The sequence below is a fragment of the Lagopus muta genome, chromosome 5 (assembly GCF_023343835.1).
Source record: "Lagopus muta isolate bLagMut1 chromosome 5, bLagMut1 primary, whole genome shotgun sequence".
NCBI classification, from domain to species: domain Eukaryota; kingdom Metazoa; phylum Chordata; class Aves; order Galliformes; family Phasianidae; genus Lagopus; species Lagopus muta.
This window is the reverse complement of record NC_064437.1, coordinates 33926003-33939502: the sequence shown is the minus strand read 5'-3', so window position 1 is coordinate 33939502 and position 13500 is coordinate 33926003. Positions and strand designations below refer to the sequence as shown.

At 38.5% G+C, this 13500-nt stretch overlaps 1 protein-coding gene across 5 annotated transcripts in view; it reads right to left on the bottom strand.

The window, feature by feature from the left end:
• RET (ret proto-oncogene) overlaps nucleotides 1-13500 on the bottom strand; it is a 149200-nt gene that overhangs the window by 30231 nt on the left and 105469 nt on the right. For all 5 annotated transcript variants that reach the window (XM_048944664.1, XM_048944666.1, XM_048944667.1 and 2 more), the window contains 5 exons: nucleotides 7430-7681; nucleotides 5618-5911; nucleotides 4906-5147; nucleotides 2773-2974; nucleotides 2138-2337 (listed from right to left, as the gene is read on the bottom strand). In XM_048944664.1, the coding sequence (XP_048800621.1) occupies nucleotides 2138-2337; nucleotides 2773-2974; nucleotides 4906-5147; nucleotides 5618-5911; nucleotides 7430-7681 (1190 nt within the window). The remainder of the gene's footprint in view (nucleotides 1-2137; nucleotides 2338-2772; nucleotides 2975-4905; nucleotides 5148-5617; nucleotides 5912-7429; nucleotides 7682-13500) is intronic.

Here is a 13500-nt window from a genome sequence, read left to right as displayed (position 1 = left end):
AAACCTCTTTATGAATTTACATTTAGGCAACACGAAAAGAGATCTCTTCCCACAGACTTGGAGTTCATGTGACGAATGATTTTTCCCTGCTACTACTGCCACCCAGTGAAACTGCACCATTACTGAAATGTGCTATTGCTCCCAGAAACCCTAACATTCTTTTTCAAATGTATGACTATACCAAGAAAACACAAAAAATTATAGCTTTCCCATGCTCATTTGTTTTAGTTATGCCATTCTGGAACTAACGAACTATATACTATCAGACTTTAAATGCACACATCAGACAATTCAGAGCATGCGCAGATACAGATGGTTTAACCAAATTTAGTTTGGACGATAGAGAATGAATTCAGTAATTCTTAATAATATTGTAAACCTCTACATGTACATAATGTCTGATTGCACACAAAAACAAGAAATCAATTAATTTTTATAGATTGATGCTAACCTAATAGGTTTCCCCACTTTTTACAGTTACAGTCATATTGAAACATACATGGAAATACGTCCTAGCATTTTTAGATGCTAAGGGTTAGACTATGACTACCTTAAGCATCTTCATAATTATTTCTTCTAGGATGAAAACCACTGATTTCATGCCATCTCTAGGCAATATCTTTGGACACTACTGAGAATAAATCATTCACAACCAAGTGCTACCAAAAATACCCCAAATTTAACAGTAGAAGTATTGTGACAGTTCAAAAAGCACAGAATATGCTCTCAAGCTGCTAACAGACCACGGAGTTTAAAGTTGCAGTAAGGAAGGAATCACTAAATACCCTATAGCAGTCATTTTCCTAAGAAGCCTGCTATGTGAACGCACTTGGAATCTTTTCTTTTAGGCTGTGCTGTGCAGTCTAGGGGTAAAATGCCCCATGACCAAGCAACAACATTTTCACTGGTCTCTCAAAAGCTATCAGATCATAATGCATTCCATCAGATTAAATATATAAACATGAATTATACTCAGCTTTCCTTTCTTTTCACAACCAGTCAGAGTCTTAAAGATGAATAAAACTGAATTCTTCCTTAGAAGACTCCTAATGAACTAAACCAGTTCTCTGTACTTGGGATAATCATGTTTTAGTTTCAGTCCTTCTCTCTGTGCAAACACACTAGAAGCATTACAGCTTTATTTAGTTATGAGAGGCGCTTTTCAGCAGCTCCCTCAAAATGGCCCCTCATTGATGTTTTTAATAATCACTTTCATAACACTACCTGTATTGAACTGCTTCCTTATTAATGTACATGTTCCACAGCAATTACATTGCAATTTTCTCATGATTAATGTCAACCTGTTAGAAGGTGTTTCTGGAAGGCAATATTAATAGCAATGGTGGTGATTAAACTAAATTGAGGGTTAAATTAGGAAACACATTAATTACGAACTACCCATTATGGAGAGAAAAGATATTAACATACTGGAAAATGTAGAGCTGGGGCTCCAATAGGTAAGGCAAACATTTTTTTGCTGTTGATATTTTTCCAGTTATTTCTGCATAAGCCAGTAATGGTTGCAAGTTCCTCTGAATATAATACACACTTCTATTTCTGCTTATTAATGTTTCCACAGATAGTTTCTATTCTGCTATTATGCCATGCAAGAGCTATGGTCCAGTCTACCCGATATCCACCATGTCAATATCCAGCAGCAGCCAAACTGATGTCACGTTTTTCATTGATTCTACTTAAAATAGCTACAGTCAATGCTTTAACCACATGCCATTGGGAGAACACGTTTATGTGCCAACTCTGGAAGAATTCCTGAAAGCTTTATGTAAGGAAAAAAAGAAAAAAAAAAAGTAGAAATAAGCTCAAGCGTTCCACAGAGGGAGATAGAAATGAGCATGTAATTGCTAAAAATAAACAATTAGGAGTGAAATAGCTACGATTATGCCAGTATAGCCAAATCAACGAGGAAGAAACAAGAAGCAGTTTTGAAATACTCCTATTTCATATCTCATATGCAGTTTCAGACTGTACCTTGAAACACAGACAGCTAAACTTCATGTGCATATGAATTAGAGTCAGAATCAAGAAACAGAATTTAGATTACCTACATTTCACTCCCATGCTCTATATACTGGCTCGGTTTCTAACAGAGTGGAGGTATAATTAACCCAGATCTTACTTGTGCAAAACGTTGAGCGTTTCGGTTTACTGTGAAGCGATAAGTTGTGTTTGGAAACTGAATGCTGACAGGAAGTATGGAGACATTGAAATGAAGCATCACTGATCTTTCTGGACCATTAAATTCTGTGTCGTTCACCAGAACATCCAACTGGAAGGAACGATGCTCTGTGACTGAAATACTTTTATTCAGTACCAGTTCTGCAAGAGAAAAGATCAGTCTGTTACAGACCCACATTATCTCAGAATGTGTTTTTTGATGTTGTACTTCCTTCCCCAAATTAAAAACATCAAAGCTATTGCTAATAGGAAACAAAAGCAGGTAGAAATATGCTACTATGGATTTATGCTCTGTGTTACTCAAGAGGTTTGAAGATGTATGATGAGGTGATCTTCCCTTCAGACCCTGCTGAAAAGCCTATGATCACAACCTCTTGCTTCTCTGTACTATGAACTTTGTCCTATATTTTCTCTATCACAGAGATGCATCATTTTTTTTCAGCACAGGTTTAAAGCTCGCTGTTTTGCTTAACTTAAAATCCCTCAGCTTTCTTTGGCTTAATATTTACAAAATGCTTGGAAGAGTTAAAATAGCAGTTGTCAAGTAACTTTTTTATTCAAAGAAAGAGATCTTACTGTATTCATGTTGAGTTCCCCTCACTTGGCTGCCATTTGGGCTAAAGTGGATTTCTTCAAAAATGTGCTCCACCCGAAATGTTTCATTTATCCATGGATCGTCAGTAATTATTGTTCCTGTGTATTTCTTTCTGCTGCTTTCAAGGGGATAAATGGGTGTGGTGTCTGCATCATACACAGTTAGCGTTGCAAGGACAGTTCCCTGGAAGGAAATCAGAAATGACATGCTGAATGATCTTGAAGTTTTCTTCCTTTGACATACATTTAGGAGATTAAAATTGGTCATATAAAACCTTACAACTTTCACTCAGGTTCATTCTTACATTCAAATCCATTTTAAGCTTCAGGATACCACTATTTCTAACTTTTATGTCGTTCTTCTTCCAGGAAATACATAGAAACATTTTATTACAGCAGGTTAGTATTCGTAGCTACTTCCAGAGCTCAAGGAGGGACACCATATCTGGTCTCAGTGTTCGTTTTTTGGATACAGCAATCTCCACTTAATCCAGTTCAAAGATAGGCTTTTGGGTGAATTAGTGAGGAGCACTAATTCAAGCTTCAAGATGCACTGTTTCCAGCTCGTGCAACTAGGAGTACTCAATCCATTTGCTCTTTTTTTTTTTTTTTAATTAACTAATGAAGCACCTTTCCAAACAAATATTTTAGGATGCAGAGAATGGCAACCTTCCTGGTAAAAAAAAAAAAAAAAAAAAAAAAAAACCACAAACACAACCAACCAACAGTCAACAAACAAATAACTGTAAGTGACACCTTGGCAATCTTCTTTTCAACTAGATTTTGCTTTGATCATTACAGCTAGGGAGGGAGAGAGTATCAGGTAATGCAAGGGCTCTGGCTTGTGCATCAACTCCAGTACTTCACCGCTCCTAGTCCTATAAGCATGTTGCAATAAAATTGATGAGAACATGTGCTACAGACATCAGTCCCAGAGAATCCTTAACTGCTTATGTAGAGGTGAAAAAGTGTTGGATGGCTCAAAAGAAAGACAGCAGACACCAAGGTAATGGTGAAAAATACATTGCCATATAATTATTTTAGTCTGCATCTAAAATACAATTTATTATTTTTATAATTTATTATTTTTATAATTATTATATTATTATTATATGCCAAACATTTGAGGTAGGAAGTGAGTGCACATATACATCTATGTGTATAAATAAATTTCAAGAATAGTATATCATATTTAATTTAATATTTAATCAATGTCATTCTACAGTACTACTTACAGAGCAGACAAATAATACATGCAATTAAAAGACAAGGAAATAAAGTCACACTCATCAAACTTAGTACCTGAAATGACAGAAATGGCATTAGTTGTCTGTCTTCTGTTTAATCTACTAGACTGTATTTTCTACCTGGACATCAAATCCACATAGCTTTTAATACTTTTATTAGCAATTCTGTTGCTCAAGGCTTATTTAGTTAATAGAAAACATTGAAAGTTTCTGAACATGTTTTTTTTCCACTGCAAATTGACAGTGAAAAGTATATTCTGAACACTTTTTGGGCATATAATTTCAGAGATACTATACTACTTTCTAAAACAGTTTAATGATAATTTCCCTTTTTCTCATCCAGAGAGAAGTGATACTCACAAATCTTAAAGTTCTCAAAAGCAAACAGGAGTTGCTTTATGACCAGACAAACGTCATACATTCATGGGCATCTTGTAAGTGCTTGTTCTAGTCTGGAGGTGGCAGCAAAATCCTAAAATCAATCCTTTCTCTTTCAAACTTAACTATGAGCAAAACATACTCTGAATGGAAATCTGACTGCAAAACAAGGCTGCTGTTATGGATTAAAAATCCTCTCATGAAATATGCATCATTTAGGCCCATAAGGAAGTTTCTTATATATACCACTGCCCAATTAGGTAGGAAGAGCCAAAGAGCCCACTTGCACACTTCTCTACTGAAGCAGTGGGTATACATGTGCAGGAGGCATTCAGGAAGACATTCAGGGGTTCAGACTTCATGAACGATCACCTTGGCACAGTTAAGAATAAATAGGAGGAGGGCATTAAAGCAACATCCTTGATGTTAGTGACCCTCCCTACAATCACTGTGCTCCTGATTTCAGGGACCAAATAAAGGAGAACATTACCTCTTTTCTGTTGAACTCCACGACAGCATCTGCAGTGTCAGTGCCGTTGGGAAGGAAGGGAGGAGAGTCATCTTCATCTAACACATTGATGAGGAAGGGCACCTCAACCTCCATTTCCCTGAAGCCTTCTCTCACGGTGCATTTGGCGATCAGCTCGTATCTCTCTCTCTCCTCTCGATCTAGGCGCTGTGTTACACTCACACTGGTGCTGTTCTCATTGTACCGAAAAGGCAGGCCTTCAGCTGGAAAACATGGCCACAATGTAAATAGGGACAATCACTTCCCATTACAGAATTCTGATACTTTTCTTCTTTAATATTCTTTTGCAATAACTCCATTTACACATCAGGACCACCTAACAAAAGGCAGAGCAGGAAGTGAAATAGAAAAACAAGTTGTGGAGCTGTATTAGGGTAGGCAGAAAACGTGGAAGTTCCTGCTGTCTAGATGAAGCACAATTTAAAGCTCAGAATATCCACAATCTTCTCTTCCCAGGTACAAACTTCTAAAACTTCCTTTCCCTTAGGAAGGAGACAGTCCTCCTTCCCATCCTTTCTGTATAATTCAAAGGCAAAATATTCAGGTTCAGATCACATTTGAAAGGGAATTTCCTTCAGACAATCAATCTAGAGGATCTACTACAGGAGAGATCTTAACAGTGCAGTTGTTTGCACCTATTTCTGGGTCCCAAGTGAATCAGTTCCAGTTTTACCTGCCAACAGTTTGTAGGTAATGCTGAGATTCTGACACAGATGATGAACTGAGGGTAGCTGGAGCTGATGAAATGTACCAGGAGGTTTATTCTCCTTGATGTGAAATGAGAGATCCATTTCTGTGAAGCAAAGCTGCCTTGCTGTCATTGAACTGCAAGCCGGTGCAGTAGCATTGATCAAAGAGAGGACAACTGTGGTACGAGTAGCAGAGTCACATTCCTTCTCTTGGAAAGGGTGGGACGAGAGGAAGACATACAGCATCACCTTTGATAATGGCATCCAGTTTCCTACAGCTTCAGAAAGAACACACCAGACAAAATGTTTTATGGAAAACAACCTATTTCTCATACACTTTTGTCTCTAGTTCATTATTTCACAAACACCTGCATAGTTCTGTTAGATAACAACAATTCTTGAATATATCATTTGCTGGTTGGAAGACCTTAAATCTTAAACCTAGAAATCCCAGAAAGCTAAAAACTCATAGGTGTCATACCACAAGTTTTAAGTTACAGAACCTCACTAAATGATACCAATGTTTTGCATGTAAGACACTAGCATATACAAGTCACTGCTAGCAATCAGCTTTTTGACTGTTTTTTTGTTTTTGTAGTTTTAAGGGACTAGAGCATAGTAGAGTTGCAGTGGGGAGAAAGAGAACAAAGTAGTAACAAATAGACCCAAAACTTTTGTCATTAAAATCACAGCATTGTGACAGTTTACCAGTTGAAGGTGTGGGCTGAATTGTTTGGAGCACAATCTGCTTCATCATTCTGAAATATAAAGAGCTGGCCAAAAGATAACAGAGACATTTAAATCAACTTGTGGCATCTGCTAATACACCCTCAAGACTCAATTATTTTGATTAGCAGCATTTGACTACAGACAAAATGATAGCATCTCTGTGACAGATCTAATTCACTTGGAAAGGCTCTATAGGTCACTGCGATATGAGAAAAACAAGAAGCCCCAAGACTTTCAAGTCGTGGATAGCTGCTCTTCCCTTGCCCAGTTACAAATGGGAATCTGATATTTATGAGCATCAAAAATGCAGAGAATAAGGATGAGATACTAAGCAGTAAACACATGAAGCAGTAAGTGCCTGAAATTGAACATTTAAACATCAGGGCACCTCAGTCAAAGAGTAGTGCTGTAGTGCTGATATATGGCCCTCCAACTCATCACTTACTACAGGCTCACCAACAGCAGCATTTTTGCAACTGATCACAGCAGTATGCCATTAGCATCTCATCCATTTCCTTCTCCATCATCAAATGATAATTTCCTCATGGATCAAAATCACCAAGACCACTTTATTGATGGAGATAACTCATTTCAGTAGCTGAAAAGTAAGCTTCCTTAACAAAGCTAGATCTCTTTGAGAGAGGTACACAACCGCTTCTTCCAAGAACCACTGGTGTTACTTGCAAATCCGTATGAATCCACATTGCCAGAGTTTGAGGCCTGTTTATGTGAGAGTTTGAAGTAATCTAACTGCATCTGTGTAGTCACAAAGCACCCAACATTGACACTGCGCAATTGGCTCAGTTTGCATCAGTAGATGAATAAACTGCAAATCTCAATGTCATAGTGAGAGTAATTGAATCTGTCTCAGATTAACATTTGCTTCAGCATGCATCTCCTTGTATCTGCTGCAGGTTTTGTTGGGTCTGGTTCTTCATTTTAAAATAGTAGGTGTTGGGTGTTTGTTTTTTTTTCCCAAATTCAGTGCTTATGCAGATGGACAAATCTCATGATCTGAAGATACTCTAAGAACAGAAATTTCCACTAGAAAAGCTTCTTGTACTTACACAGCATGTTGAAGTCTTCTCTATCTAGGCTCTTGCTGAGGTAGAGAAGTCCCATTTTTTCTCTGATTTGAAACCAGTGATTTTCATGGGATCTTGCTCGAGAAATGATGAGATTCTGGCACAGATGAAAGTGGGCTGATTCCCCATGGGAATCCCTCAAGGCGTGGATGCGCAGGAGCGGCGTACCTGCTGGTTGGTCAATGTAGACATTCTCTGAGTACTCCTTTCTGGGAAAGTACAGACCAAAGGAAGCTGCAAAAGAAGGCACACAGCAGGAGAGTTCATCCCAGTTCAAAAAATTTTTGCACTGACATTTTCTTAAGAGACGCACTTCCAAAGAACTGAAGGCTTCATTTTGTAAGGATTAAGGAAGCAATAAAAGTGATGAGAAAAATGCAGATCCTCATCTAGCATAAATCAGTATAGTTTTGCTGCTCTCAAGCCAGGGACATAGCCACCAAAGACCTGGCCCATAGTTTATGCTGAAGTTGCACAATCATCTATTTTTTGAAAGTAAAACTGCTCTGCTATAAGCATGGCCCAGTTCAAGCTGAACACTTAACAAACCTCTGCTTGCCAGGTTTTACTGAAGTCCACACCTGAAGCTCTCAGGTCTTCTTCCTTTATTTCACAGATAACATTCAGACAGGGGAAAAGTTTTTGATGAAATCACACCGTTTAGAAATGAAAATGTTTTTTGCTGACAGAAAACAGAAATTTATCAGTTTTCTCAAACTTATCCTTGAATCATAAAACCTTCCTTACGTAGAACTTTCTGAGCAAGACAACATAATACTTTCTGAACAGAAAATGGGAGTTGTTTAAAGAAAACTTATATGAAAGTAATAGAAATGATGTAAATACCAGAGTGAAAAGCTCAGAACTGACTTATTTGAAGAGGTGAAGGAAATAGACAGCTATTTTTAAAACAGTGAATAGAACTGACTGGTTCTTCTCCAGTTTTTTTCCTCTATCACATTATAGGCATTTGCATTTAGTAGGTCTCAGCTGAACCTTGACGTCTGTTTTTTTGCAGACAATCGCATTTCACCCAATACTTTGCAGTGACCTTTCTGCCCTTTTCCTATGCCTCCCTTCCAACTCCTTGCGAAGTTGATCACAGTAGAAAGGCTGATACACATGGAGATAACAGCCATTAAAAAATAAGCATGAAAATCATGGTGTAAAAAGATCGATTGAGTTGTCAGGAATACTGAGTAGCCTGACAGAGCTCTGGATTGCAAAATGGCCATTAAACAGAACGACGCCTCCAAATTTACAAAAGTGCTTTTCATTTGAAGATAAGTAAGGTTTGGGTAGGATTTTTAGAATCATGAGAGTCAGGCCAACATCTGTATCCGCTGCAGCTGGCTGAAAGAGACTAACATCTTGTTTGGGTGTGCAGGCAAACTGATGTTAGAATGAATTGCAAAGACATCCCACATGTAATGTATGTGAACAGTGATACTGGCATGCACCAAAGTACTGTCACACTGTCCTCCACACTGTCCTCCATCTGCACTGACAGCCTGTGGTTGCTCCTATGCAACAGAACACTTGCAGAGCATTTTGCAGAGTTTTTTTTACTGTATAATCTGATTTGATAAGGAGTAAGACATATAAAAGACTCATACATCTGCTGAACAAATAATTTCCATATGATACAAACACAGGACTATTTTAGCTAAAAGCAAGTCAAGTAGAAATGAAACTGATGGTAGCACAGCAATAACAATGTGGATATAAAGCCAAAACATCTTCAAAATACCACAGGATGTGTCGTTCATTTTACATTATTATTAGACTCTTACACTATTTTACTGAATGGAGAGGATTACAAACAAACTGTAAATGAGAGACCTCTTATTTCCTTTGGAAACACCACAGAAACTACTGTACCTTGCAGTGCTTCATGACATCATTAGTATCCCTGGATGCAATTACATCCATGTGATTTACAGGACCCCATTACTTGTTCTACAAATGCTTTGCAGTACATGAATAAAGTAGTAAAACAATGCAATAGGTGAATTTGCTCCAGAGTAATTAATTCAAAAGCAAGCCAATGAAATCCTTTCTCAGAGTTCTAGAAAAGCAATTTAAGCAGTGGCTCCTGAAGCCCCTTATTGAGAAGAAAACAACTACTTCTGACTCTGGCCCCATTACCACCTTTTAGCATTAGACTCCTGAGCACTCTTAATGCATCTCAAATCTTTTTGCAGCCCTGCTACCTGCCTCTTTTTGGAACTGCAGGAAAGGATGGGGAATCCACACCACACCACCAGGATTCCTAACAAACAGGTCCATTAATGAAAGGTATAAGGTGATATCCAAAGGGAAGACCCAGCCCCAATGCAAATGATTTCCTTCAGGTATTTTCTATAAGATTGCAATTCTAGAATTGTAAAAACTTCCTCACGAGAAATTCAGAAATTCATGGTTATTCATTGCTCAATGAAAATAAATTAATAAATAAATAGATTGAACTCAGTGACGTGTGCAAGTGAGGTTTATACAACAGGATGGAGGAATATTTATTTATTTCTAAGACTGAGGTGAACAGCTCTAATGTGAGGAAGGATGAAGGGGACACATCCTGTGGCTTTAGTGGATATTAAACATTTTTATGTTTCACTCAGAAAACAAGTACTTCAAATCAAAACTCTTTACAGCAATGCAGAAAGTTAGATGGTTTTAAGAAAATAGAAAGATAAATTTGACTTAGCCATGTTATTGCAACAAGATTCATCCCATGCTGCTGATGTTGAAATTACTGGGATTTTGTAAAGTGCTTTGTGTCACTCTTTAATCTCATTTCAAGCACTGGAAGGGATGAGAAGTATGCAACAGACTGCCCAAGTAGAAACCACACTCTGCATGTCAATCTTTGGAGTGTGATTTTGAAGGAGACCTTTGAAGTAGAAACGTAGCACCCACTTCTCTGAATCATGTTCATTCCTTTAAGTCCTAGTAAGTTAAAACCAGATTCAATAAACTTGCCATCTGGCAGGTACACTGCAGGAAGAAGAGATTCTAATCCTGGTCAAAGTGCCTTATGTCCTGACAAAAATCAATTTCCAAGAATTTGTGCAAGATTCCTATGGAAACCAGATGGAGCTTTTATTGAATATGCCACTTAAATAAGGGGTAGCTCCGATGGTTACAGTCAAAACTGATGGTTCAAGTGCTTTTGGTTAGGAGTTAGAAGCAGAGAAACATTTCAAGTCATAACCTCAAAATCCATCATCAGAACCTTTTGCTCTGTGGCATACTTGAGTACATTACTGTGGATAGGAGAGATGAAGAGACAGAGAGAGAGAGGGAATTATTGGAATATTTTGGCATCTCTGAAGTTTTTTATTATTATTATTATTTTAAAGAGAATGCTTCACCTCGCCTCGATTCTGCAATCAGCGCAGAAAACACTGCAAACTCTGATGGATGAGCAATATAACATGATAATAGCGTATCAGTAACATGCAGATTGGAAAAGTGATCACGCTGAAGCGGATGTAATGCTACTGACTAATAGCTCCTACAGGAAATAGATACAGTCAGGACAGCATTTTTCCAGCTCAAGGAGAGAAAGCAGATAAAAATGAGAGTGGAGAAATGAGATTATACATAGTCTGAAGCCTTGATGTAAACAGCTTTTGAAAGAAGGCAATTTTTCAGCTGGCTTTTTTTTCTTTCTTTTTTTTTTTTTTCAAACGCGAATTAAGAGGTGAATGATGCATTTTTTGAAACAAATTGATGTTTTGAAAAAAACTTGTTGTAGAAAGTTTGCATGTTTTTTATTTTTTATGCTTGCCACTGAATACTTCGGTAGCATAGGTGGACTACTCTTGGTGGAAACTATGAAAACAGAGTGAAAACTGAGTATAGCAATATTACCTATGTTCTTACTATCAACTGTGAGGCAGAAAACATAATTTGGCTTTTCAGTCACTAAGTGAAGTGGCATCAAACTTTTTATTACTAAACTGGAGAAGTTCAGCATGAAAATCTGTCTCCCAGGACATCTGCAGCTTTCAGGGTAAGACTTTGAATAGCATGAGTTGAAGTGAATTATCCTAGGCCCAAAGATTGCTCTGGGAAAGAATATGCTTAGACAACTGCAAAAGCATCCCAAGTGCACATGGATCATCTGCAGAGTCTCAGTGTGGCTACTGCTCAGGGCCAGAAGGCAACTCACAGCATCCTAATCAAAGAGACGCTGATGCTGTATGGTGATGCTCCAACCTCATGGCTAAAGCCACAGGGAGAGTGAAAGCTGCACACTGGCTCAAAATCAAGGCCTGAATTTGAGGCAGAGGGTTTAGCTAAATAAGCAGGTGTTTTAAACAGCTCATAGTGAAACTTCAGAGCATAAATGGCTGCTATTTTGTTAAAGTTACACCTTGCAACTAATCAAAAGCCCCGTCTTAATTTAAAAAGTTCAAATGACTGAAATGTAGCATCTCCAAAGTTGCTCAGGGTTTAATTAGTCACATCATCAGAAAAATGACCTCAGTGCTACGTTCTGCATTCCTTTCACCATTCATGTTATATGACACACTTCTTTTCCCCTGTATGAGAACCTCCACAGTCTCATGATGTCTGCTGGATTAGCAAGCATTTAAAACACTAACACTAGTTTGCATTAAAAAAAAAAAGAAGAAGAAGAAGAAGAAGAAGAGGAGGAGCTTAAGAAAAAAAAACCAGCAAACTGAAAATGGAATGATGGTTGTTTTTCATTCAGCATGTAACAGATACCTGTACAACCCACATGTGGCCAAGTTTGTCGAGCTCCCTGCAGCACCTGGGAGGATAACATGGTAACTTCTTAAAAACGGAGCAGACCTCTCAAAATCCCACATCAAAAATTGGCATGCAAAGAAAAGGTGCATGTTTTCAATGCAATGATAGCCCTGTCATTCTAGCATATAGGAGATAATGATATAACAGATGAACACAGGACTCAGCTGCTAATAATCCTCCATTTGTTGCACAGCATCAGATTTCAACGAGCAATTATCTGGCAAGGTTAGTTTTGTGTTTCTGAAATAATTATCTTTACTTTTGATGAGAAGCCATTATGTTCCATTACTAGTATTAATATACCCAATGTTCGATTCATCACAGATCAAGAGCAGCAATGCACTTGTGTATTTCAAATTAAAGGATTCATCCACTTAATGTCCTCCTAGCCCCTACGGAACTAAGTAGTAAACTCACCCTTATTAACCCAAAAGTCAATCATTTAGAAAAAACACTGACACTAAATGGAAAGAGTAGCATGAAACGGCATAGCTAGAAATAACGCTGGGGGCTGAATATCCTTCGAGATATTCAAGATTATGTCTGCCACTTAACACAGGCTGCTCCATCTCACAAGAATAGATGTGCTTCTGCCAGCATCAAAATGAGTGACTCTTCAGTCAGAGATGGTTTGGCATTGAGAACAATCTCCACCTCACGTAGGGAATGGCTCCAACCTTTCCTTCGGCTCAGCAGCAAGATTTTAAATTCATAACTACACTATCCATCATTGCACTGAGACTCATTTAAAAGGTAATCATGGGAGAAGAACTATTTCCAATAGAGCAAGCTGCACATCTCCAGAGATAACTGCTCAAAGAACTAGTGTTCACCAGGGCAAAACATAATACAGAGCAAAGCAGCCTGCAAACACCTCTGAAAAGGAGCAGCCAGCAAGCCCTGCTACCATCTACAGATTATGCTGGAGTGCCTTAGTTAGCTGGGGTAAGTCTCAGTGTCAGAAACTGGAGTATGTGGGGAAGAGCCTGGTGCACTTATCACTGCTTGCTGGCTGTCCCCGGGGCCAGCAGGAACATGAAACCTATGGCAGAAACCCAGGCTGCTGCAGTCCCTTCTGTACACCTTGGCAGCCAGGCACAGAGTGGGCAGCCCTGTTGAGTGGGCAGCCACCTCTCAAAGCTGATTTTTGCACAGATTACTACAGGATTCACCTGGTTTTATGCAGAGAAGCCCAGTTAAACTCTGTCCTCACTGCACCGAGTTGGTCTGGTATTAAATGGGGAGGTTGGTGGCCCTGCTTGTGGCAGGGG